The sequence below is a fragment of the Crinia signifera genome, chromosome 1 (assembly GCF_055691185.1).
Source record: "Crinia signifera chromosome 1, ASM5569118v1, whole genome shotgun sequence".
NCBI classification, from domain to species: Eukaryota; Metazoa; Chordata; class Amphibia; order Anura; family Myobatrachidae; genus Crinia; species Crinia signifera.
This window is the reverse complement of record NC_139217.1, coordinates 3,064,965-3,092,774: the sequence shown is the minus strand read 5'-3', so window position 1 is coordinate 3,092,774 and position 27,810 is coordinate 3,064,965. Positions and strand designations below refer to the sequence as shown.

Genomic DNA, 27,810 nt, shown 5'->3' with positions numbered 1-27,810 from the left:
CACGCCCATTCTGTAACACGGTCCCTCCCCATCGCCGCATCCTCCCCACGGCTCATTCTGACACGCCCATTCTGTAACGGTCCCTCCCCATCACCGCATCCTCCCCACGGCTCATTCTGACACGCCCATTCTGTAACACGGCCCCTCCCCATCGCCGCATCCTCCCCACGGCTCATTCTGACACGCCCATTCTGTAACACGGCCCCTCCCCATCGCCGCATCCTCCCCACGGCTCATTCTGACACGCCCATTCTTTAACACGGTCCCTCCCCATCGCCGCATCCTCCCCACGGCTCATTCTGACACGCCCATTCTGTAACACGGTCCCTCCCCATCGCCGCATCCTCCCCACGGCTCATTCTGACACGCCCATTCTGTAACACGGTCCCTCCCCATCGCCGCATCCTCCCCACGGCTCATTCTGACACGCCCATTCTGTAACACGGTCCCTCCCCATCGCCGCATCCTCCCCACGGCTCATTCTGACACGCCCATTCTGTAACACGGTCCCTCCCCATCGCCGCATCCTCCCCACGGCTCATTCTGACACGCCCATACTTTAACACGGTCCCTCCCCATCGCCGCATACTCCCCACGGCTCATTCTGACACGCCCATTCTGTAACACGGTCCCTCCCCATCGCCGCATCCTCCCCACGGCTCATTCTGACACGCCCATTCTGTAACAAGGGATCAGTAGGGGAAGGAAGCTGCCTGTGCAGATGATCCGTCAGCAGATGGGTACAGCAGGTGTGTGGGGGGTTTGCTGTGTCGGGGAGGGGGGGGGGGGTATGTGTGTCGGGGGGTTGCTGTGACCAGCAGTGTCGGCAGGGATCAGTAGGGGAAGGAAGCCTGTGCAGATGATCCGTCAGCAGATGGGTACGGCAGGTGGGGGGGGGGGGAATATATGTGTGTCGGGGGGGGGTTGCTGTATCAGGGGGTTGCGGTGTCGGGGGGTTGCGGTGTCAGAGGGTTGCGGTGTCGGGGGGTTGCTGTGTCCTGGGGTGACCAGCAGTATCAGCAGGGATCAGTAGGGTGAGGAAGCTGCCTGTGCAGATGATCCGTCAGCAGATGGGTACAGCAGGTGTGGGGGGGGGGGGGGTTTGCTGTGTCGGGGAGGGGGGGGTATGTGTGTCGGGGGGTTGCTGTGACCAGCAGTGTCCGCAGGGATCAGTAGGGGAAGGAAGCTGCCTGTGCAGATGATCCGTCAGCAGATGGGTACAGCAGGTGTGGGGGGGGGGGGGGGGGTTGCTGTGTCGGGGAGGGGGGGGTATGTGTGTCGGGGGGTTGCTGTGACCAGCAGTGTCCGCAGGGATCAGTAGGGGAAGGAAGCTGCCTGTGCAGATGATCCGTCAGCAGATGGGTACAGCAGGTGGGGGGGGTTTGCTGTGGGGGGGGGGGGGGGGTATGTGTGTCGGGGGGGGGGGTATGTGTCGGGGGGTTGCGGTGTCGGGGGGTTGCGGTGTCGGGGGTTGCTGTGTCCTGGGGTGACCAGCAGTGTCGGCAGGGATCAGTAGGGTGAGGCGGCTGCCTGTGCAGATGATCTGTCAGCAGATGGGTACAGCAGGGGGGGGGGGGGGGGGTTGCTGTGTCGGGGGGTTGCTGTGTCGGGGGGTTGCTGTGTCCTGGGGTGACCAGCAGTGTCGGCAGGGATCAGTAGGGTGAGGAAGCTGCCTGTGCAGATGATCTGTCAGCAGATGGGTACAGCAGGGGGGGGGGGGGGGGTTGCTGTGTCGGGGGGGGGGGGGGTATGTGTGTCGGGGGGTTGCTGTGTCCTGGGGTGACCAGCAGTGTCGGCAGGGATCAGTAGGGTGAGGAAGCTGCCTGTGCAGATGATCTGTCAGCAGATGGGTACGGCAGGTGGGGGCTGCAGGCAGGATGCAGCTGTCTCTGAGTGTATGAGGACTGACCAGCACTGACAGATCTACTGTATGCAATGCGGAATTAACCCCTCATGTGCCTGCGACATGCTGGAAAGTGATCCATGTGCCAGCTCAGAGTTTCCCCAACTCCATCATTACAGTCCAGGTTTCCAGGATATCCAGATCTGTGCTCAGAGGACAAGCGGAACATGCTACAGCCCAGCTGGGGATAAACAGGCACTGGGGGCCTGATTCAGGCCTGTGTGCTAAGCTGCGTATGTCCGCTGCTCCCCCGCATCCGTCCCCCGCATCCGTCCCCCTGCCTGTCATACAGAGCGGGAGAGATGCCGGGATCTCGGCCGGCTGGCACCCCCTAGTGAATTACAGGATTACACTGCGTCGCGCCACAGACCGCTGCCTCTCCTGCCTGTCCATCCTCTCTGTGAGGTGCATGGCCAGCGGAGGCCATACCGGCACACATGGACGGATAACACGGGCAGATGGGGGGTTAGCTGGGAGACTGCTGATCTGCGGGTATCTTACGTGTACTAAGCCTTGAAGAGTAATATAGAGCCAACATGCTCCTAACTGTCATGTTACAGGCTTGGGTTGAGCAATTATAGTTAGGAGCTGATCAGCTGGCGGTTTATCTCTCTTGTCTTTATCACTTTTCAGGCCTAGTAGATCTAGCGCGGAGTGCGGGGGGAGGGGGGTGATGTGTGAGTGACAGCAGGAAGTGTGACACAGGGGGGAGGGGGGTGATGTGTGAGTGACAGCAGGAAGTGTGACACAGGGGGGAGGGGGGTGATGTGTGAGTGACAGCAGGAAGTGTGACACAGGGGGGGAGGGGGGGTGATGTGTGAGTGACAGCAGGAAGTGTGACACAGGGAATCGGTGCCATCACCGCATTATGGGCCTAATTCAGATCCGTTGGGCCCTTCGTGGGGAGTGGGGGGGGGGGTGCCGGGTAGCCCAATTAGCATATGGGAACACTCAGCGTTTCCTGGGCGTTCTCAGGCTAATGAGGCCCTGACGGACATGCGGGGGGCAGGGAGCGGACCTCCGGTGACATCAGCCGGTTACAGTCACCATATTGGTGTCATCTGCGATTGGATGATTATGTAAATCATCTATTTGCAGCCATGCGGGGGGTCGTGCGGGTGATGGGGGGGGGGGCAGCACTGTAGGCGGCGGGCGGAGTCGCAGCCTTGCGAGTAAATCAGAATAAGGTACTATTTACATACAGAGGTGACTCAGACTTCCCGGCCACAGTGCGTGTGACCTCTCGGTGCCTGGGGTACATGCGATCCAGCAGGACAGCTGCACGTGTCAGAATCTATGGCAGCAGTCACAGAACAGGGGATCGGACGCCGGAGATACGGGAGGGAGGGTCCCCTTTATCTAGCAGCAGTCACAGAACAGGGGATAGGATGCTGGAGATACGGGAGGGGGTGTCCCCTTTATCTAGCAGCAGTCACAGAACAGGTGCTGGGGATCGGACGCCGGAGAGACGGGAGGGGAGGGTCCCCGTTATCTGGCAGCAGTCACAGAACAGGTGCTGGGGATCGGACGCCGGAGAGACGGGAGGGGGGGTCCCCTTTATCTAGCAGCAGTCACAGAACAGGGGATAGGATGCTGGAGATACGGGAGGGGGTGTCCCCTTTATCTAGCAGCAGTCACAGAACAGGTGCTGGGGATCGGACGCCGGAGAGACGGGAGGGGGGGTCCCCTTTATCTAGCAGCAGTCACAGAACAGGTGCTGGGGATCGGACGCCGGAGAGACGGGAGGGGGGGTCCCCTTTATCTAGCAGCAGTCACAGAACAGGTGCTGGGGATCGGACGCCGGAGAGACGGGAGGGGGGTCCCCTTTATCTAGCAGCAGTCACAGAACAGGGGATAGGATGCTGGAGATACGGGAGGGGGTGTCCCCTTTATCTAGCAGCAGTCACAGAACAGGGGATAGGACACCAGAGAGACAGGAGGGGGGGTCCCCTTTATCTAGCAGCAGTCACAGAACAGGGGATAGGATGCTGGAGAGACGGGAGGGGGGTCCCCTTTATCTAGCAGCAGTCACAGATCAGGGAATAGGACGCCAGAGACAAGAGGGGGGTCCCCTTTATCTAGCAGTAGTCACAGAACAGGTGCTGGGGATCGGACGCCGGAGAGACGGGAGGGGGGGTCCCCTTTATCTAGCAGCAGTCACAGAACAGATGCTGGGGATCAGACGCCGGAGAGATGGGAGGGGGGGTCACCGTTATCTAGCAGCAGTCACAGAACAGATGCTGGGGATCAGACGCCGGAGAGATGGGAGGGGGGGTCCCCGTTATCTAGCAGCAGTCACAGAATAGATGCTGGGGATCAGACGCCGGAGAGATGGGAGGGGGGGTCCCCGTTATCTAGCAGCAGTCACAGAACAGGTGCTGGGGATCGGACGCCGGAGAAATGGGAGGGGGGGTCCCCTTTATCTAGCAGCAGTCACAGAACAGGGGATAGGACGCCGGAGAGATGGGAGGGGGGTCCCCTTTATCTAGCAGCAGTCACAAAACAGGGGATAGGACGCCGGAGAGACAGGAGGGGATCCCCTTTATCTAGCAGCAGTCACAGAACAGGGGATAGGATGCCGGAGAGACGGGAGGGGGGGTCAACTTTATCTAGCAGCAGTCACAGAACAGGGGATAGGACGCCGGAGAGACGGGAGGGAGGGTCCCTTTATCTAGCAGCAGTCACAGAACAGATGCTGGGGATCAGACGCCGGAGAGACGGGAGGGGGGGTCCCCTTTATCTAGCAGCAGTCACAGAACAGGGGATAGGATGCCGGAGAGACAGGAGGGGGGGTCCCCATTATCTAGCAGCAGTCACAGAACAGGGGATAGGATGCTGGAGATACGGGAGGGGGGTCCCCTTTATCTAGCAGCAGTCACAGAACAGGGGATAGGACGCCGGAGAGACAGGAGGGAGGGTCCCCTTTATCTAGCAGCAGTCACAGAACAGATTCTGGGGATCGGACGCCGCAGAGACGGGAGGGGGGTCCCCATTAACTAGCAGCAGTCACAGAACAGGGGATAGGACGCTGGAGAAACAGGAGGGAGGGTCCCCTTTATATCTAGCAGCAGTCACAGAACAGGGGATAGGATGCCGGAGAGACGGGAGGGGGGTCCCCTTTATCTAGCAGCCGTCACAGAACAGGGGATAGGATGCCGGAGAGACGGGAGGGGGGGTCCCCGTTATCTAGCAGCAGTCACAGAACAGGTGCTGGGGATCAGACGCCGGAGAGATGGGAGGGGGGGTCCCCGTTATCTAGCAGCAGTCACAGAACAGATGCTGGGGATCAGACGCCGGAGAGATGGGAGGGGGGGTCCCCGTTATCTAGCAGCAGTCACAGAACAGGTGCTGGGGATCGGACGCCGGAGAAATGGGAGGGGGGTCCCCTTTATCTAGCAGCAGTCACAGAACAGGGGATAGGACGCCGGAGAGACGGGAGGGGGGTCCCCTTTATCTAGCAGCAGTCACAGAACAGGGGATAGGATGCCGGAGAGACGGGAGGGGGGGTCAACTTTATCTAGCAGCAGTCACAGAACAGGGGATAGGACGCCGGAGAGCCGGGAGGGAGGGTCCCCTTTATCTAGCAGCAGTCACAGAACAGATGCTGGGGATAGGATGCCGGAGAGACGGGAGGGGCGGTCAACTTTATCTAGCAGCAGTCACAGAACAGGTGCTGGGGATCAGACGCCGGAGAGACGGGAGGGGGGGTCCCCTTTATCTAGCAGCAGTCACAGAACAGGGGATCAGACGCCGGAGAGACGGGAGGGGGGGTCCCCTTTATCTAGCAGCAGTCACAGAACAGGGGATAGGATGCCGGAGAGACGGGAGGGGGGGTCAACTTTATCTAGCAGCAGTCACAGAACAGGGGATAGGACGCCGGAGAGACGGGAGGGAGGGTCCCTTTATCTAGCAGCAGTCACAGAACAGATGCTGGGGATCAGACGCCGGAGAGACGGGAGGGGGGGTCCCCTTTATCTAGCAGCAGTCACAGAACAGGGGATAGGATGCCGGAGAGACGGGAGGGGGGGTCCCCATTATCTAGCAGCAGTCACAGAACAGGGGATAGGATGCTGGAGATACGGGAGGGGGGTCCCCTTTATCTAGCAGCAGTCACAGAACAGGGGATAGGACGCCGGAGAGACAGGAGGGAGGGTCCCCTTTATCTAGCAGCAGTCACAGAACAGATTCTGGGGATCGGACGCCGCAGAGACGGGAGGGGGGTCCCCATTAACTAGCAGCAGTCACAGAACAGGGGATAGGACGCTGGAGAAACAGGAGGGAGGGTCCCCTTTATCTAGCAGCAGTCACAGAACAGGGGATAGGATGCCGGAGAGACGGGAGGGGGGTCCCCTTTATCTAGCAGCAGTCACAGAATAGATGCTGGGGATCAGACGCCGGAGAGATGGGAGGGGGGGTCCCCGTTATCTAGCAGCAGTCACAGAACAGATGCTGGGGATCAGACGCCGGAGAGATGGGAGGGGGGGTCCCCGTTATCTAGCAGCAGTCACAGAACAGGTGCTGGGGATCGGACGCCGGAGAAATGGGAGGGGGGTCCCCTTTATCTAGCAGCAGTCACAGAACAGGTGCTGGGGATCGGACGCCGGAGAAATGGGAGGGGGGTCCCCTTTATCTAGCAGCAGTCACAGAACAGGGGATAGGACGCCGGAGAGATGGGAGGGGGGTCCCCTTTATCTAGCAGCAGTCACAGAACAGGGGATAGGATGCCGGAGAGACGGGAGGGGGGGTCCCCGTTATCTAGCAGCAGTCACAGAACAGGGGATAGGACGCCGGAGAGCCGGGAGGGAGGGTCCCTTTATCTAGCAGCAGTCACAGAACAGATGCTGGGGATAGGATGCCGGAGAGACGGGAGGGGGGTCCCCTTTATCTAGCAGCAGTCACAGAACAGGGGATAGGACGCCGGAGAGACGGGAGGGAGGGTCCCTTTATCTAGCAGCAGTCACAGAACAGATGCTGGGGATCGGATGCCGGAGAGACGGGAGGGGGGGTCCCCTTTATCTAGCAGCAGTCACAGAACAGGGGATCAGACGCCGGAGAGACGGGAGGGGGGGTCCCCTTTATCTAGCAGCAGTCACAGAACAGGGGATAGGATGCCGGAGAGACGGGAGGGGGGGTCCCCTTTATCTAGCAGCAGTCACAGAACAGGGGATAGGACGCCGGAGAGACAGGAGGGAGGGTCCCCATTAACTAGCAGCAGTCACAGAACAGGTGCTGGGGATCGGACGCTGGAGAGATGGGAGGGGGGTCCCCATTATCTAGCAGCAGTCACAGAACAGATGCTGGGGATCGGATGCCGGATAGACGGGAGGGAGGGTCCCCGTTATCTGGCAGCAGTAACAGAACAGATGCTGGGGATCGGATGCCGGATAGCCGGGAGGGGGGTCCCCTTTATCTAGCAGCAGTCACAGAACAGGGGATAGGATGCCGGAGAGACGGGAGGGGGGGTCCCCATTATCTAGCAGCAGTCACAGAACAGGGGATCAGACGCCGGAGAGACGGGAGGGGGGGTCCCATTATCTAGCAGCAGTCACAGAACAGGGGAAAGGACACCAGAGAGACGGGAGGGGGGGTCCCCTTTATCTAGCAGCAGTCACAGAACAGGGAATAGGACGCCGGAGAGACGGGAGGGGGGTCCCCATTATCTAGCAGCAGTCACAGAACAGATGCTGGGGATCGGATGCCGGATAGACGGGAGGGGGGTCCCTTTTATCTAGCAGCAGTCACAGAACAGGGAATAGGACGCCGGAGACACGGGAGGGGGGTCCCCTTTATCTAGCAGCAGTCACAGAACAGGGAATAGGACGCCGGAGACACGGGAGGGGGGTCCCCTTTATCTAGCAGCAGTCACAGAACAGGGAATAGGACGCCGGAGACACGGGAGGGGGGTCCCCTTTATCTAGCAGCAGTCACAGAACAGATGCTGGGGATCGGACGCCGAAGAGACGGGAGGGAGGGTCCCCGTTATCTGGCAGCAGTAACAGAACAGATGCTGGGGATCGGACGCGGAGATTCGGGAGGGGGGGTCCCCTTTATCTAGCAACAGTCACAGAACAGATGCTGGGGATCGGACGCGGAGATACAGGAGGGGGGTCCCCTTTATCTAGCAGCAGTCACAGAACAGATGCTGGGGATCGGACGCGGAGATACATGAGGGGGGTCCCCGTTATCTGGCAGCAGTCACAGAACAGATGCTGGGGATCGGACGTGGAGATACGGGAGGGGGGGTCCCCTTTATCTAGCAGCAGTCACAGAACAGATGCTGGGGATCGGACGCGGAGATACATGAGGGGGGTCCCCGTTATCTGGCAGCAGTCACAGAACAGATGCTGGGGATCAGACGCCGAAGAGACGGGAGGGAGGGTCCCTTTATCTGGCAGCAGTCACAGAACAGATGCTGGGGACCGGACGTGGAGGGGATGCGGTCATCTATTAGAATGAACTTAGGTCTACAGTCATTAGGTCGACCCCACTAGGTCGACTGGCAGGAAGGTCGACCTGACTTAAGGTCGACATGGGCCAAGGTTAACATGACTTAAGGTCGAATTTGCATAAAGGCCGACTTGAGGAAGGTCGACTGGTCATGAGGTCGACATGGGATTTTCACTGTTTTTTGAGCCGACATGTGCCGACAGGCGGTATTTCATGCCCTACCATCCACTAGGGCATGGAGGAGGTTATTAAAGCTGTGGCGAGCGAAGCGAGCCACCGTGCCCGAAGCATTGCGAGCGAAGCGAGCGTTGCGAGGGTCCGATTCTCATTGCCAACTGTGTCCATGTCGACTGTGTCGACACTCTGATAAAAAAACAGTGAAAAACCCATGTCGACCTTATGACCAGTCGACCTTCCTCGTGTCGACCTTTATGCAAATTTGACCTTAAGTCATGTCGACCTTGGCCCACGTCGACCTTAAGTCAGGTTGACCTTCCTGCCAGTCGACCTAGTGGGGTCGACCTAATGACTGTAGACCTAAGTTCATTCTGACAGATGTACCGATTCCACGTGGAGATACGGGAGGGGGGTCCCATTTATCTAGCAGCAGTCACAGAACAGATGCTGGGGATCGGACGCGGAGATTCGGGAGGGGGGGGTCACCGTTATCTGGCAGCAGTAGAGTTATAAGATAGGAAATGGTCGTGTGCAGCGTCCCCCGGCCGGGCCCCGCTCCTCTCTGACGCTGTGTGGTGCAGGGGCGGGCTGGGCCGGGGGGCAGGGTGCCATGTGTCCCCCAGGCCGCTCTGACAGGAGGGCTAGGGGCCGCAGCCGCATCCGCGGCTGCCTTACCTATTTCTGCACTGCCGGCGGCCATGTTCCCGTAGTCTTTTAAAACCTGGCTGCGGCTACAGGAACATGGCCGCCGGCCTCCACAGCTACGTGGAGGAGGGCCCGGCCGCCTGTTCACTCTGATCTCCAGCAGTGGCAGACGCTGGGTGTGGATGACGCCACCCACCCACGCGTCTGCAGGGCCGTCTTAACACATGCATGAAGCAGTTTCACAATACTGGGCAGTGGGCTGGCTACTTGAGCACTGAGCAGACGCCGGGGCTGGTACAGGCAGGCCGCAGGATGTCTCTCTTCTCCCCCGAGCTGCAAATCAACACATCAGGGAAGGCAGGAGAGTCTGCAGTGAATGCGGACACATCAGCCTCCAAGCGGCAGCGGCCAGAGCTAAGGTTCTGCAATCAGCCTGGGCAACACAAGCAATCATCAGGTTAGTGTTGCTTGCTATCCCTCGTCCCCAGCCTAGTAGTAGTGTCCCCCTTTTCCTTCAAAGAGCCCACCCCCCCATCAGAAAGGCCCCCCACATCTAACACACTCTTCTGTCTCCCCTTCCCAACCAACCCACTACCCCCCATATAGAACCCCCTTAGCCCAGTGTCCCCCTCATGTATATCTTATATATATCTACCCCCCCCACACACACACACACACACACACAATCGCATACACCATTTTCCCACTCTTCCATCTCACTGTCCCCTTCTCCACTCCCAAGTCAATATATATTCTTAATGTGAAAACTACATATATTTATAGATACATAGATAGCAAAGGCTGATGGCACTCAGGTATTGCTGGATTTAAATAATGCTGGATTAAATTAAGGTCTCCATCTGTGGATGAATCTATAGGATATTGTATGTAATGCCTAGGCATTATTATACAGGGGGAGCAGCCTGTGGTGTCAGGGCATTATTATTATACAGGGGGAGCAGCCTGTGGTGTCATGGCATTATTATTATACAGGGGGAGCATTATGTCATGACACCACAGGCTGCTCCCCCTGTATAATAATAATGCCATGACACCACAGGCTGCTCCCCCTGTATAATATAAAAGTAATGCCATGACACCACAGGCTGCTCCCCCTGTATAATATAAAAGTAAGGCCACGACACCACATGTTGCTCCCCCCGTATAATAATAATGCCATGACACCACAGGCTGCTCCCCCTGTATAATATAATAAAAGTAATGCCATGACACATAAGGTGTCATGGCATTATTCTTATACAGGGGGAGCAGACTGTGGTGTCATGGCATTATTTTTATTATACAGGGAGAGCGGCCTGTAATGTCATGGCATGATTATTATACAGGGGGAGCAGCCTGTGGTGTCCTGTCTTTTAAGCAATGGAGCAGCCTGGGGTGTCCTGTTTTTTTACGCAAGGGTGCAGCCTGTGGTGCCGTGTTCTTTATGCAGGAGAGAAGCCTGTGGTGTCATTATTAACTTTTTTATTAATACATATATTTTTTACGAAAAACCTCCATTTTAATGATGCGCTGTTACTTATGGGCCAGTGCTCTGGACTTGCCCCCCGGGCTAAAAGTTGCCAGCCAGCCCCTGGTGTGGTGGGTCGGAGCACTACAGCCCTCACACTGCACTGACAGATCGCCAGACTCCAGAGCGTATGTATTAGAGAAATGGGTGCAGTCTGCATGGTGTGGGCCCCCTGGGTTGCAGGGGGCCCTTATCTACATGGTGTGGGCCCCCTGGGACGCAGGGGCCCGTGTGCACACCACTGTTCTCGACCCAGCACATGCTGCTGTGTGTCCAGGGAGGTGCTTACAGTTTTCACTGTATTTTATTCTAAGGGGGCATGGCCACGCCTCCCTTGATTAGGCCACACCCCATGAAAAGTACCTGGTCCTGGCCATGCTCTCTACTGCCCTGCAGAGACCCAGCACCAGGATCATTCCAGGGCTACGTTACTGCGGGTATACACAGAGCACTACCCGTTATACCCCACACTGGCAGTAACGGGGGGATTACTGGTCCGTTCCTATAAAATAGGGACAATCCCTTACTATCAGAAACAATGCGGGCACCTAACGTAGGGGTCTGCGGGCCGGGCAGCCAGTGTGACTGGTGCCCGCAGGAATGCCGGAATCTGTATCTGATATTACGCTGCCTGTTCTGTAATCTCTCAGGCATTCCTGACACGCCTGACATGCATGTGGAATGTACCAGAACATGCCACAGACATGGCCCTGAGGTATCAGTCCATCCATCACCTGTCACAGAGAAACATCGGCGCCATCGCACTGCGCAGAGCCAGAAATCAGGGCGCCGTTGTGCGCACATCTGCATAAGTGACAGTTTGGGGGAGAAGCAGCAATTTTTAGAGAGAGATAAAGTGGAGAAGAATAAAGCACCAACCAATGAATGACAGCTCCTGGCACATGGCAGTTAGGGGCTGATTTGCTGGTTCTTTATCAACATCCACTATGCATCTCATCAAAATTAAAGGCTGTTTTTGAAAAATGGCAGTTTGGAGCAGTTTGGTTGGTACTTATATGTTCTAGATGTCAGGGGACATGTGACGTCCAGGCCGAGCCGCTCACAGTATCCTGCCTGTTAGCCGCGCACACAGTATCCTGCCTGTTAGCCGCGCACACAGTATCCTGCCTGTTAGCCGCACACACCGTATCCTGTCTGTTAGCCGCACACACAGTATCCTGCCTGTTAGCCGCACACCGTATCCTGCCTGTTAGCCGCGCACACCGTATCCTGCCTGTTAGCCGCGCACACCGTATCCTGCCTGTTAGCTGCACACACAGTATCCTGCCTGTTAGCCGCACACACAGTATCCTGCCTGTTAGCCGCGCACACAGTATCCTGCCTGTTAGCCGCGCACACAGTATCCTGCCTAATAGCCGCACACACAGTATCCTGCCTGTTAGCTGCACACAGTATCCTGCCTGTTAGCCGCGCACACAGTATCCTGTCTGTTAGCCGCACACACAGTATCCTGCCTAATAGCCGCACACACAGTATCCTGCCTGTTAGCTGCACACAGTATCCTGCCTGTTAGCCGCGCACACAGTATCCTGTCTGTTAGCCGCACACACAGTATCCTGCCTGTTAGCCGCGCACACAGTATCCTGCCTGTTAGCCGCGCACACAGTATCCTGCCTGTTAGCCGCGCACACAGTATCCTGCCTGTTAGCCGCACACACAGTATCCTGCCTGTTAGCCGCACACACAGTATCCTGCCTGTTAGCCGCGCACACAGTATCCTGCCTGTTAGCCGCGCACACAGTATCCTGCCTGTTAGCCGCACACAGTATCCTGCCTGTTAGCCGCGCACACAGTATCCTGCCTGTTAGCCGCGCACACAGTATCCTGCCTGTTAGCCGCGCACACAGTATCCTGCCTGTTAGCCGCGCACACAGTATCCTGCCTAATAGCCGCACACACAGTATCCTGCCTGTTAGCCGCGCACACAGTATCCTGCCTGTTAGCCGCACACACAGTATCCTGCCTGTTAGCCGCACACACAGTATCCTGCCTGTTAGCCGCACACACAGTATCCTGCCTGTTAGCCGCACACACAGTATCCTGCCTGTTAGCCGCACACACAGTATCCTGCCTGTTAGCCGCACACCGTATCCTTGCTAGACTAATGAGGGAGAGAGGGAGATTGCTGCTATGTCAGGGAGTCTCCTGCAGAATGCAGGAGGGGAGGTAACTATGATGTAACAGTGTAATGTGGGCTAGGTGACATGAGGGAGATTGCTAGACTAATGAGGGAGAGATGGAGATTGCTGCTATGTCAGGGAGTCTCCTGCAGAATGCAGGAGAGGAGGTTACTATAATGTAACAGTGTAATGTGGGCTAGGTGACATGAGGGAGATTGCTAGACTAATGAGGGAGAGAAGGAGATTGTTGCTATGTCAGGGAGTCTCCTGCAGAATGCAGGGGGGGGGGGGGTACTATGATGTAACAGTGTAATGTGGGCTAGGTGACATGAGGGAGATTGCTAGACTAATGATGGAGAGAGGGAGATTGCTGCTATGTCAGGGAGTCTCCTGCAGTATGCAGGAGGGGAGGTAACTATGGTGTAACAGTGTAATGTGGGCTAGGTGACATGAGGGAGATTGTTAGACTAATGAGGGAGAGAGGGAGATTACTGATATGTCAGGGAGTCTCCTGCAGAATGCAGGAGGGGAGGTAACTATGATGTAACAGTGTAATGTGGGCTAGGTGACATGAGGGAGATTGCTAGACTAATGAGGGAGAGAGGGAGATTGCTGCTATGTCAGGGAGTCTCCTGCAGAATGCAGGAGGGGAGGTAACTATGGTGTAAGTGTAATGTGGGCTAGATGACATGGGGGAGATTGCTAGACTAATGAGGGAGAGAAGGAGATTGCTGCTATGTCAGGGAGTCTCCTGCAGAATGCAGGAAAGGAGGTAACTATGGGTAACAGTGTAATGTGGGCTAGGTAACACGAGGGAGACTGCTGCTATGACAGGGAGTCTCCTGCAGAATGCAGGAGGAGGGGTAACTATGGTGTAACAGTGTAATGTGGGCTAGGTGACATGAGGGAGATTGCTAGACTAATAAGGGAGAGAGGGAGATTGCTGCTATGTCAGGGAGTCTCCTGCAGAATGCAGGAGGAGGGGTAACTATGGTGTAACAGTGTAATGTGGGCTAGGTGACATGATGGAGATTGCTAGACTAATGAGGGAGAGAGGGAGATTACTGATATGTCAGGGAGTCTCCTGCAGAATGCAGGAGGGGAGGTAACTATGATGTAACAGTGTAATGTGGGCTAGGTGACATTAGGGAGATTGCTAGACTAATGAGGGAGAAAGGGAGATTGCTGCTATGTCAGGGAGTCTCCTGCAGAATGCAGGAGGGGAGGTAACTATGGTGTAAGTGTAATGTGGGCTAGATGACATGGGGGAGATTGCTAGACTAATGAGGGGAGAGAAGGAGATTGCTGCTATGTCAGGGAGTCTCCTGCAGAATGCAGGAAAGGAGGTAACTATGGGTAACAGTGTAATGTGGGCTAGGTAACACGAGGGAGACTGCTGCTATGACAGGGAGTCTCCTGCAGAATGCAGGAGGAGGGGTAACTATGGTGTAACAGTGTAATGTGGGCTAGGTGACATGAGGGAGATTGCTAGACTAATAAGGGAGAGAGGGAGATTGCTGCTATGTCAGGGAGTCTCCTGCAGAATGCAGGAGGAGGGGTAACTATGGTGTAACAGTGTAATGTGGGCTAGGTGACATGATGGAGATTGCTAGACTAATGAGGGAGAGAGGGAGATTACTGATATGTCAGGGAGTCTCCTGCAGAATGCAGGAGGGGAGGTAACTATGATGTAACAGTGTAATGTGGGCTAGGTGACATTAGGGAGATTGCTAGACTAATGAGGGAGAGAGGGAGATTGCTGCTATGTCAGGGAGTCTCCTGCAGAATGCAGGAGGGGAGGTAACTATGGTGTAAGTGTAATGTGGGCTAGATGACATGGGGGAGATTGCTAGACTAATGAGGGAGAGAAGGAGATTGCTGCTATGTCAGGGAGTCTCCTGCAGAATGCAGGAAAGGAGGTAACTATGGGTAACAGTGTAATGTGGGCTAGGTAACACGAGGGAGACTGCTGCTATGACAGGGAGTCTCCTGCAGAATGCAGGAGGAGGGGTAACTATGGTGTAACAGTGTAATGTGGGCTAGGTGACATGAGGGAGATTGCTAGACTAATGAGGGAGAGAGGGAGATTGCTGCTATGTCAGGAAGTCTCCTGCAGAATGCAGGAGGGAAGGTAACTATGATGTAACAGTGTAATGTGGGCTAGGTGACATGAGGGAGATTGCTAGACTAATGAGGGAGAGGGGGAGATTGCTGCTATATCAGGGAGTCTCCTGCAGAATGCAGGTGGGGAGGTAACTATGATGTAACAGTGTAATGTGGGCTAGGTGACATGGGGGAGATTGCTAGACTAATGAGGGAGAGAGGGAGATTGCTGCTATATCAGGGAGTCTCCTGCAGAATGCAGGAGGGGAGGTAACTATGATGTAACAGTGTAATGTGTGCTAGGTGACATGAGGGAGATTGCTAGACTAATGAGGGAGAGAGGGAGATTGCTGCTATATCAGGGAGTCTCCTGCAGAATGCAGGAGGGGAGGTAACTATGATGTAACAGTGTAATGTGGGCTAGGTGACATGGAGGAGATTGCTAGACTAATGAGGGAGAGAGGGAGATTGCTGCTATGTCAGGGAGTCTCCTGCAGAATGCAGAAAAGGAGGTAACTATGATGTAACAGTGTAATGTGGGCTAGGTGACATGAGGGAGATTGCTAGACTAATGAGGGAGAGAGGGAGATTGCGGTTATGTCAGGGAGTCTCCTGCAGAATGCAGGAGAGGAGGTAACTATGATGTAACAGTGTAATGTGGGCTAGGTGACATGAGGGAGATTGCTAGACTAATGAGGGAGAGAGGGAGATTGCTGCTATGTCAGGGAGTCTCCTGCAGAATGCAGGAGGGAAGGTAACTATGATGTAACAGTGTAATGTGGGCTAGGTGACATGAGGGAGATTGCTAGACTAATGAGGGAGAGGGGGAGATTGCTGCTATATCAGGGAGTCTCCTGCAGAATGCAGGAGGGGAGGTAACTATGATGTAACAGTGTAATGTGGGCTAGGTGACATGGGGGAGATTGCTAGACTAATGAGGGAGAGAGGGAGATTGCTGCTATATCAGGGAGTCTCCTGCAGAATGCAGGAGGGGAGGTAACTATGATGTAACAGTGTAATGTGGGCTAGGTGACATGAGGGAGATTGCTAGACTAATGAGGGAGATAGGGAGATTGCTGCTACGTCAGGGAGTCTCCTGCAGGATGCAGGAGGGGAGGTAACTATGGTGTAACAGTGTAATGTGGGCTAGGTGATATGAGGGAGATTGCTAGACTAATGAGGCAGAGAGGGAGATTGCTGCTATGTCAGGGAGTCTCCTGCAGAATACAGGAGGGGAGGTAACTATGATGTAACAGTGTAATGTGGCTAGGTGACATGAGGGAGATTGCTAGACTAATGAGGGAGAGGGGGAGATTGCTGCTATATCAGGGAGTCTCCTGCAGAATGCAGGAGGGGAGGTAACTATGATGTAACAGTGTAATGTGGGCTAGGTGGCATGGGGGAGATTGCTAGACTAATGAGGGAGAGAGGGAGATTGCTGCTATGTCAGGGAGTCTCCTGCAGAATGCAGAAAAGGAGGTAACTATGATGTAACAGTGTAATGTGGGCTAGGTGACATGAGGTAGATTCCTAGACTAATGAGGGAGAGAGGGAGATTGCTGCTATATCAGGGAGTCTCCTGCAGAATGCAGGAGGGGAGGTAACTATGATGTAACAGTGTAATGTGGGCTAGGTGACATGGGGGAGATTGCTAGACTAATGAGGGAGAGAGGGAGATTGCTGCTATGTCAGGGAGTCTCCTGCAGAATGCAGGGGGGAGGTAACTATGATGTAACAGTGTAATGTGGGCTAGGTGACATGAGGGAGATTGCTAGACTAATGAGGGAGAGAGGGAGATTGCTGCTATGTCAGGGAGTCTCCTGCAGAATGCAGGAGGGGAGGTAACTATGATGTAACAGTGTAATGTGGGCTAAGTGACATGGGGGAGATTGCTAGACTAATGAGGGAGAGAGGGAGATTGCTGCTATGTCAGGGAGTCTCCTGCAGAATGCAGGAGGGGAGGTAACTATGGTGTAAGTGTAATGTGGGCTAGATGACATGGGGGAGATTGCTAGACTAATGAGGGAGAGAAGGAGATTGCTGCTATGTCAGGGAGTCTCCTGCAGAATGCAGGAAAGGAGGTAACTATGGGTAACAGTGTAATGTGGGCTAGGTAACACGAGGGAGACTGCTGCTATGACAGGGAGTCTCCTGCAGAATGCAGGAGGAGGGGTAACTATGGTGTAACAGTGTAATGTGGGCTAGGTGACATGAGGGAGATTGCTAGACTAATAAGGGAGAGAGGGAGATTGCTGCTATGTCAGGGAGTCTCCTGCAGAATGCAGGAGGAGGGGTAACTATGGTGTAACAGTGTAATGTGGGCTAGGTGACATGATGGAGATTGCTGGACTAATGAGGGAGAGAGGGAGATTGCTGCTATGTCAGGGAGTCTTCTGCATAATGTAGGAGGGGAGGTAACTATGATGTAACAGTGTAATGTGGGCTAGGGGACATGAGGGAGATTACTAGGCTAATGAGGGAGAGAGGGAGATTGCTGCTATGTCAGGGAGTCTCCTGTAGAATGCAGGAGGGGAGGTAACTATGGTGTAACAGTGTAACGTGGGCTAGGTGACATGAGGGAGATTGCTAGACTAATGAGGGAGAGAGGGAGATTGCTGCTATGTGAGGGAGTCTCCTGCAGAATGCAGGAGGGGAGGTAACTATGATGTAACAGTGTAATGTGGGCTAGGTGACATGAGGGAGATTGCTAGACTAATGAGGGAGAGAGGGAGATTGCGGTTATGTCAGGGAGTCTCCTGCAGAATGCAGGAGAGGAGGTAACTATGATGTAACAGTGTAATGTGGGCTAGGTGACATGAGGGAGATTGCTAGACTAATGAGGGAGAGAGGGAGATTGCTGCTATGTCAGGAAGTCTCCTGCAGAATGCAGGAGGGAAGGTAACTATGATGTAACAGTGTAATGTGGGCTAGGTGACATGAGGGAGATTGCTAGACTAATGAGGGAGAGGGGGAGATAGCTGCTATATCAGGGAGTCTCCTGCAGAATGCAGGAGGGGAGGTAACTATGATGTAACAGTGTAATGTGGGCTAGGTGACATGGGGGAGATTGCTAGACTAATGAGGGAGAGAGGGAGATTGCTGCTATATCAGGGAGTCTCCTGCAGAATGCAGGAGGGGAGGTAACTATGATGTAACAGTGTAATGTGGGCTAGGTGACATGAGGGAGATTGCTAGACTAATGAGGGAGATAGGGAGATTGCTGCTACGTCAGGGAGTCTCCTGCAGGATGCAGGAGGGGAGGTAACTATGGTGTAACAGTGTAATGTGGGCTAGGTGACATGAGGGAGATTGCTAGACTAATGAGGGAGAGAGGGAGATTGCTGCTATGTCAGGAAATCTCCTGCAGAATACAGGAGGGGAGGTAACTATGATGTAACAGTGTAATGTGGCTAGGTGACATGAGGGAGATTGCTAGACTAATGAGGCAGAGGGGGAGATTGCTGCTATATCAGGGAGTCTCCTGCAGAATGCAGGAGGGGAGGTAACTATGATGTAACAGTGTAATGTGGGCTAGGTGGCATGGGGGAGATTGCTAGACTAATGAGGGAGAGAGGGAGATTGCTGCTATGTCAGGGAGTCTCCTGCAGAATGCAGAAAAGGAGGTAACTATGATGTAACAGTGTAATGTGGGCTAGGTGACATGAGGTAGATTCCTAGACTAATGAGGGAGAGAGGGAGATTGCTGCTATATCAGGGAGTCTCCTGCAGAATGCAGGAGGGGAGGTAACTATGATGTAACAGTGTAATGTGGGCTAGGTGACATGGGGGAGATTGCTAGACTAATGAGGGAGAGAGGGAGATTGCTGCTATGTCAGGGAGTCTCCTGCAGAATGCAGGGGGGAGGTAACTATGATGTAACAGTGTAATGTGGGCTAGGTGACATGAGGGAGATTGCTAGACTAATGAGGGAGAGAGGGAGATTGCTGCTATGTCAGGGAGTCTCCTGCAGAATGCAGGGGGGAGGTAACTATGATGTAACAGTGTAATGTGGGCTAGGTGACATGGAGCAGATTGCTAGACTAATGAGGGAGAGAGGGAGATTGCTGCTATATCAGGGAGTCTCCTGCAGAATGCAGGATGGGAGGTTACTATGATGTAACAGTGTAATGTGGGCTAGGTGACATGAGGGAGATTGCTAGACTAATGAGGGAGAGGGGGAGATTGCTGCTATGTGAGGGAGTCTCCTGCAGAATGCAGAAAAGGAGGTAACTATGGGTAACAGTGTAATGTGGGCTAGGTGACAAGGCTAGGCTGGATATGAATTGCCGGGCGATAGCAACACGGGCCCACACATCGCTATCGCTTTTGCCCCATACACACTGAGCAATGTAGCGGCTTATTCTGACAATCTAGGTAAATGAAGTAACATCGCTCAGGAAATGGCCCCGTACGTTCTATGGCCGCACTGACACAGCGACGGGATATGTATCATGTGATAGTACTGTAATACACTGGTGACTGTGTGCATGTGAGGATCCCCAGAGAATGTCATGTATCTGCAGCGTAGTCACAGCGGCCAATAGCAGGAAGCGAGCCCTTGGTGTGTTTATTAACCCTCTCCCTGCTGGACCACCTCCATGTGTGCATAGCTTGCTACAGCAGGGGTAGTCTCCTACAACCTCGCTCAGCATGGCACTGATGCCCCAGGATAAATGGTACCTACATTAGGTGTTCTGCCTCACCTGCCATTGACTTTTTACTTCAGCATTTTGACTATAAAAATGATTAGAATAATAAAAATTTGAATTGACTAGAGACGCAGAGGAGGAAACATCTCTGCTCTAGATGCGCTGAGATGTTACTTCCTCGGCGTCTGTATTCAGAATGATTTCTGGCCAATCAGGAGCCGACTTTCTCGGCTCCTGATTGGCCAAGAAATCATTCTGTGCAGAGACGCCGAGGAGGAAACATCTCTGCGCCTGTCAAAGTCCTGCGAGCCGGGTAGCAGATGGGACCAGCGCTGTCACCGGAGAGGATTCTGAGGTCGTCGCCGGGGACCAGGTGAGTTGGATTTGCTTCCTTAGGTACCCCTGGGGACTACCTCGGATCCCGGACCCCGGATTCTGCAGCCCAGGAGCCCCGGAACCCCAGGACCAGCCCCGGAACCAGGACCAAGGCCCCGGAACCGGACTCTTCTGCCCTGGAGCCCCGGAGGACGGACCCAGGATCCAGGGACCGACCTACGGGCTCAAGGTAGGTAAGTATCAGTGTGTGTGTGTTTTGTGTGTATTAAAGTTTTATTTTACAGTGTGTCAGTGTGATTTTGTGAACTATTTTTTGTACTGTAGAACTACAAGTGCCAGCGGGCCCTTTAATGCCCTGCATGCTCGGACTTGTGGTTCCCAAAGTCCCAGCATGCGGGGTAGGCTTGCTGGGACTCATAGTTCGCCAGTATAAAACAATAGTTTTAATTCTTTTTTTTTACACAAGTCATCAGCCCGATGCCCACCGCCCAGGGGCATCGGGGACAGCCCCGGACTATCAGCATGGGCTGGTAAGTCCTGGAGGGGGGGGGACCCCTTCATTGGGGGGGTCCCCACTTCCCCAGGACCCCTGCCCATGCTGACCAGCCAGGGGGTTAATGCTTTGGCCGCGGGAGCTTAAATAATAAGTTTCCCCCGGCTGTGGCATTACCCTGCTGGCTGGTTGTGTCCGGTGCTGGTTCTTAAAATACGGGGGACCCCTAGTCACTTTGTCCCCTGTATTTTGGGAACCAGCGCCGGACCTTGAGCCTGGTGCTGGTTTCATGAATTCAAGGGGACCCCTATTTGTCAAGGGCCCTGATTTTATGTCACCAGCACCGGCTCAGTGAGCCCGGGGCTGGTTATACTCGGGCGGGGGACCCCGCGCTCGTTATTTTTTTTTTTAACCCTTTCTTTTATTTTTTACAGCAGAACCCTGCACAGAACATTGCGATCTGTGCAGGGTTCTGGCTAATTCGCCCATCAGAACCTGGTCTGAAATAAGTGCGATAATTAGTCACCTAAAAATGCGATGTGCAAATGCGCATAGCATTAAATAAGCGACTTGTATACTTTTCTGTGCGAAAACATCTGGATGCGATAAAAATGCGAATTAATCTCGCATTTTTAGTCAGCATACCTTAACGCACATAATATGCGATTTCAGTCCCTGAGCGCATCCCATTAAATTAACGATTTAATGGGAAAATGCGATATCGCCATTTTGTGGTCTAATTACCGCAAAAAAACGATAATCGCACAGCAAAGAATGTCACCCCATGTATCAATGAGTCTTATGCCCCCCATACATGCTCCGTTTTGATGGTCCGTTCTGTACTTAAGGTACACATCGCATCGGATCGCATCCCTTGAGCATCCCTTGTGCATGCACTGCGATCCGATACGATGTGTACCTAGTACATGTGCAGCACATACTTTTTGTACTGTACTATGTGATGCGCGGGAGCGCGCATCGCATAGTACAAAACGGAGCGTCTATGGGCTCCTTTAATATAATATATGGTGTTCCAGCCAATCAGCTCCTGTCATGGCAGTTGGCAGCTGATTGGCTGGAGAAGCATTTACTTGTATCATAAACTAATGCTGTGTATACACGGAGCAATATATCGCTTAGTGTCTCCTCAGCATCAGCGACCAGCTGATGAGAACGAGACCCTGCCTGGGGGAAACCGCTGACTGCCGGGGAAACCGCTGACTGCCGGGGAAACCGCTGACTGCCGGGGAAACCGCTGACTGCCGGGGAAACCGCTGACTGCCGGGGAAACCGCTGACTGCCAGGTAAAGCGCTGGTCACAGGAGCACGCTTCTGCGACCAGCAACCGACCATTGTAGGGCTGGCCACGGGAGAGAGCTATCTCCCATAGCACATGCAGTCACTGGCAATATGGTCGCTCAGCGCCCCGTGTGTACACAGCTTTAGACAAAGTCTGCACATGTACAGGGTGCGTGAGTTGTAGGGATAGCTGTAATAAAACCGCGCAATTCTGAAGATATCGGACAGTATGCAGCAGATGTGTCGGTCAGTATACAGCAGATGTGTCGGTCAGTATACAGCAGATGTGTCGGTCAGTATACAGCAGATGTGTCGGTCAGTATACAGCAGATGTGTCAGTCAGTATACAGCAGATGTGTCAGTCAGTATACAGCAGATGTGTCAGTCAGTATACAGCAGATGTGTCGGTCAGTATACAGCAGATGTGTCAGTCAGTATACAGCAGATGTGTCGGTCAGTATACAGCAGTATACAGCAGATGTGTCGGTCAGTATACATCAGATGTGTCGGACAGTATACAGCAGATGTGTCAGTCAGTATACAGCAGATGTGTCGGACAGTATACAGCAGATGTGTCAGTCAGTATACAGCAGATGTGTCAGTCAGTATACAGCAGATGTGTTGGACAGTATACAGCAGATGTGTCGGACAGTATACAGCAGATGTGTCGGACAGTATACAGCAGATGTGTCAGTCAGCACATGGTCAGTATACAGCAGATGTGTCGGACAGTATACAGCAGATGTGTCAGTCAGTATACAGCAGATGAGTAAGTCCGTATACAGCAGATGTGTCAGTCAGTATACAGCAGATGTGTCGGACAGTATACAGCAGATGTGTCAGTCAGCACATGGTCAGTATACAGCAGATGTGTCGGACAGTATACAGCAGATGTGTCAGTCAGTATACAGCAGATGAGTAAGTCAGTATACAGCAGATATGTGTGGGACAGTGTACATCAGAAGTGTCAGTCAGTACATGGTCAGTATACAGCAGATGAGTAGGTTAGTATACAGCAGATGTGTCGGACAGTATACAGCAGATGTGTCAGTCAGTATACAGCAGATGAGTAAGTCAGTATACAGCAGATATGTGTGGGACAGTGTACATCAGAAGTGTCAGTCAGTACATGGTCAGTATACAGCAGATGAGTAGGTCAGTATACAGCAGATGTGTCGGTCAGTATACAGCAGATGATATGTCGGTCAGTATACAGCAAATGAGTAGGTCAGTATACAGCAGATGTGTCGGACAGTATACAGCAGATGAGTAGGTCAGTATACAGCAGATGTGTCAGTCAGTATACGGCAGATGTTTCGGACAGTATACAGCAGATGTGTCAGTCAGTACATGGTCAGTATACAGCAGATGTGTCAGTCAGTATACCATCAGTATACAGCAGATATGTTGGACAGTATACAGCAGATGTGTCAGTCAGTATACAGCAGATGTGTCAGTCAGGACATGGTCAGTATACAGCAGTTGAGTAAGTCAGTATACAGCAGAAGTGTCAGTCAGTATACAGCAGATGAGTAGGTCAATATACAGCAGATGAGTAGGTCAGTATACAGCAGATGTATCAGACAGTATACAGCAGATGAGTAGGTCAGTATACAGCAGATGTGTCAGACAGTATACAGCAGATGTGTCAGTCAGTATAGAGCAGATGTGCCGGTCAGTATAGAGCAGATGTGCCGGTCAGTATACAGCAGCTGATGTGTGTCAGTCAGTACATGGTCAGTATAGAGCAGATGTGTCAGTCAGTATACAGCAGATGAGTAAGTCAGTATACGGCAGATGTGTCAGACAGTATACAGCAGATGAGTAAGTCTGTATACAGCAGATGTGTCAGTCAGTATACAGCAGATGTGTCGGACAGTATACAGCAGATGTGTCAGTCAGCACATGGTCAGTATACAGCAGATGTGTCGGACAGTATACAGCAGATGTGTCAGTCAGTATACAGCAGATGAGTAAGTCAGTATACAGCAGATATGTGTGGGACAGTGTACATCAGAAGTGTCAGTCAGTACATGGTCAGTATACAGCAGATGAGTAGGTCAGTATACAGCAGATGATATGTCGGTCAGTATACAGCAAATGAGTAGGTCAGTATACAGCAGATGAGTAGGTCAGTATAGAGCAGCTGATGTGTGTCAGTCAGTACATGGTCAGTATAGAGCAGATGTGTCAGTCAGTATACAGCAGATGAGTAAGTCAGTATACAGCAGATGTGTCAGACAGTATACAGCAGATGTGTCAGTCAGTATAGAGCAGATGTGCCGGTCAGTATAGAGCAGATGTGTCAGTCAGTATACAGCAGATGTGTCAGTCAGTATAGAGCAGATGTGCCGGTCAGTATACAGCAGATGTGTCGGTCAGTATACAGCAGCTGATGTGTGTCAGTCAGTACATGGTCAGTATAGAGCAGATGTGTCAGTCAGTATACAGCAGATGAGTAAGTCAGTATACAGCAGTTGTGTCAGACAGTATACAGCAGATTGGTCGGACAATATACAGCAAATGTGTCGGTCAGTATACAGCAGATGTGTCACTCAGTATACAGCAGATGATGTGTCGGCCAGTATACAGCAGATGTGTCGTCAGTATACAGCAGATGTGTCGGTCAGTATACAGCAGATGTGTCGGTCAGTATACAGCAGATGTGTCGGTCAGTATACAGCAGATGTGTCGGTCAGTATACAGCAGATGTGTCGGTCAGTATACAGCAGATGTGTCGGTCAGTACATGGTCAGTATAGAGCAGATGTGTCAGTCAGTATACAGCAGATTGGTCGGACAATATACAGCAAATGTGTCGGTCAGTATACAGCAGATGTGTCACTCAGTATACAGCAGGATGATGTGTCGGTCAGTATACAGCAGATGTGTCGGTCAGTATACAGCAGATGTGTCGGTCAGTATACAGCAGATGTGTCGGTCAGTATACAGCAGATGTGTCGGTCAGTATACAGCAGATGTGTCGGTCAGTATACAGCAGATGTGTCGGACAGTATACAGCAGATGTGTCGGACAGTATACAGCAGATGTGTCACTCAGTATACAGCAGATGTGTCGGTCAGTACATGTTTAGTATACAGCAGATGTGTCGGACAGTATACAGCAGATGTGTCGGTCAGTATACAGCAGATGTGTCACTCAGTATACAGCAGATGTGTCGGTCAGTACATGGTCAGTATACAGCAGATGTGTCGGTCAGTACATGGTCAGTATACAGCAGATGTGTCGGTCAGTACATGGTCAGTATACAGCAGATGTGTCGGTCAGTATACAGCAGATGTGTCGGTCAGTACATGGTCAGTATACAGCAGATGTGTCGGTCAGTACATGGTCAGTATACAGCAGATGTGTCGGTCAGTACATGGTCAGTATACAGCAGATGTGTCGGTCAGTACATGGTCAGTATACAGCAGATGTGTCGGTCAGTACATGGTCAGTATACAGCAGATGATGTGTCGGTCAGTATACAGCAGATGATGTGTCGGTCAGTATACAGCAGATGTGTCGGTCAGTATACAGCAGATGCGTCGGTCAGTACATGGTCAGTATACAACAGATGAGGTGTCGGTCAGTATACAGCAGATGAGGTGTCGGTCAGTACATGGTCAGTATACAGCAGATGAGGTGTCGGTCAGTACATGGTCAGTATACAGCAGAAGTGCCGGTCAGTACACTCTCAGTAACATCAGCAGTTGTGTGATGGTAACATTGTACCAGCCGTTGTGTGACGGTAACATTGTATCAGCAGTTGTGTGACGGTAACATTGTATCAGCCGTTGTGTGATGGTAACATTGTATCAGCAGTTGTGTGACGGTAACATTGTATCAGCAGTTGTGTGACGGTAACAGTGTATCAGCAGTTGTGTGATGGTAACATTGTATCAGCAGTTGTGTGATGGTAACATTGTATCAGCAGTTGTGTGACGGTAACATCGTATCAGCAGTTGTGTGACGGTAACATTGTATCAGCAGTTCTGTGACGGTAACATTGTATCAGCAGTTGTGTGACTGTAACATTGTATCAGCAGTTGTGTGACGGTAACATTGTATCAGCAGTTGTGTGCTGGTAACATTGTATCAGCAGTTGTGTGATGGTAACATTGTATCAGCAGTTGTGTGATGGTAACATTGTATCAGCAGTTGTGTGACGGTAACATTGTATCAGCAGTTGTGTGACGGTAACATTGTTTCAGCAGTTGTGTGACGGTAACATTGTATCAGCAGTTGTGTGACGGTAACATTGTTTCAGCATTTGTGTGACGGTAACATTGTATCAGCAGTTGTGTGATGGTAACATTGTATCAGTGCGGTCTCAGCAGTTGTGTGACGGTAACATTGTATCAGCAGTTGTGTGACGGTAACATTGTTTCAGCAGTTGTGTGACGGTAACATTGTTTCAGCATTTGTGTGACGGTAACATTGTATCAGCAGTTGTGTGATGGTAACATTGTATCAGTGCGGTATCAGCAGTTGTGTGACTGTAACATTGTATCAGTGTGGTCTCAGCAGTTGTGTAACATTGTATCAGCAGTTGTGTGACTGTAACATTGTATCAGCAGTTGTGTGACTGTAACATTGTATCAGTGTGGTCTCAGCAGTTGTGTAACATTGTATCAGCAGTTGTGTGACTGTAACATTGTATCAGCAGTTGTGTGACTGTAACATTGTATCAGTGTGGTCTCAGCAGTTGTGTAACATTGTATCAGCAGTTGTGTGACTGTAACAGTGTATCAGCAGTTGTGTGATGGTAACATTGTATCAGTGTGGTCTCAGCAGTTGTGTAACATTGTATCAGCAGTTGTGTGACTGTAACATTGTATCAGCAGTTGTGTGACGGTAACATTGTATCAGTGTGGTCTCAGCAGTTGTGTAACATTGTATCACACACACACAACAAGCGCCAGTCACATCTGGATTCTGCAACAAAGTATCTGAGTTTGGACGTGACATCAGCAGTTGTATGGGATCAGAAGCATCGGGGCAGTTATCCCCCCACCCCGATATACCCCATCACCCACCCCACAGGGTTACTCACCGAGGGTCTGCTCTGGGGTGACTAAGGGGGGCATAAGAAGACAGATGTACAGAACATATATCCAGGACCTCTGAGCTCCACTCTCCCAGCTCGTCCCCATCCCAGATCTGATCTCTCACTCATCATCCAGCATCGCCTCCTTCTCTATATATACAGTATATATGTGTGTGTGTGTGTGTGTGTGTGTGTGTGTGTGTGCGCGCAGCCCTGCTCCTGACCTGCCCCCTCCCACATCACTACGCTCTAATCACATGCAGCTGCCACCAGCCCCCTCCAACCACCCCTGGGGCTGGGAGATTCCAGATGTGCTGGCAGCGGAGGGGTTAATCGGAGGCGGGGCCCAGCCTGTGGTGATGTCTGACAGCCCCTCCTCACTGACTTCCTCCACACAGAGTCTGACAGCCCTGATCAGCCAACAGCCAGTCAGCTCCTAACCCAGCCTGTAATAATGACAGTTATTAGTACATCTCACCCGCACAGAAACATCTGGAATTTGTAGTGCTGCTGCTGGGGCCCCATTTGCCATAGTGCCAAATGCCCCACTGGTTTTGCAGGAAGTAATGGTGGCACCTGAGGGCGGGGGTGGCCTATGGTCATGCAGGGGGCATTGGCGAATCCTGGTCTCTGAGGTGGCGTCACAGTCTGTACTGTCAGCGGGACACATTCTGGGAATATTCATGAAAGCTTGGAGAGAGACAAAGTGGGGAGAGATAAAGGCTCAGATGTATCAAGTTTCAAGAAGTTATAAAGTAGAGAGTAATAAACGACTAGCCAATCAGCTGCCATTTTACAGGGTGGGTTTAAAAACTGACAGTAAGGAGACAACTGGTTGGTGGTTTATCACTCTCCAATTTATCCCTTTTGGAATATTGATACACCTGGCCCAAAGTGTCAAAAATTAGCTCATAAATGCCATGTTACAGTCTGTGCTTGAAAATGACAGTTAGGAGACAATTAGCAGGAACTTTGGGGCGTTTGTTCGGTCCAAATTCCCTGTGCTGGAATGAGGGGGGTTTCAACATCTGCACGCACAA

The 27,810-nt window shown here is 52.6% G+C and overlaps 1 protein-coding gene across 5 annotated transcripts in view; it reads right to left on the bottom strand.

The window, feature by feature from the left end:
• Positions 1 to 26,946, bottom strand: part of LOC146054628 (disintegrin and metalloproteinase domain-containing protein 33-like) — a 184,012-nt gene extending 157,066 nt beyond the window's left edge. For all 5 annotated transcript variants that reach the window (XR_014469059.1, XR_014469324.1, XM_083168198.1 and 2 more), the window contains exon 1: positions 26,777 to 26,946. Coding sequence is in view for 3 of the 5 variants with exons in the window: in XM_083168198.1 (XP_083024324.1) it covers positions 26,777 to 26,876 (100 nt within the window). In the remaining 2 variants the exon portion in view is untranslated. The remainder of the gene's footprint in view (positions 1 to 26,776) is intronic.
• Between the last annotated feature and the right edge of the window lie 864 nt (positions 26,947 to 27,810).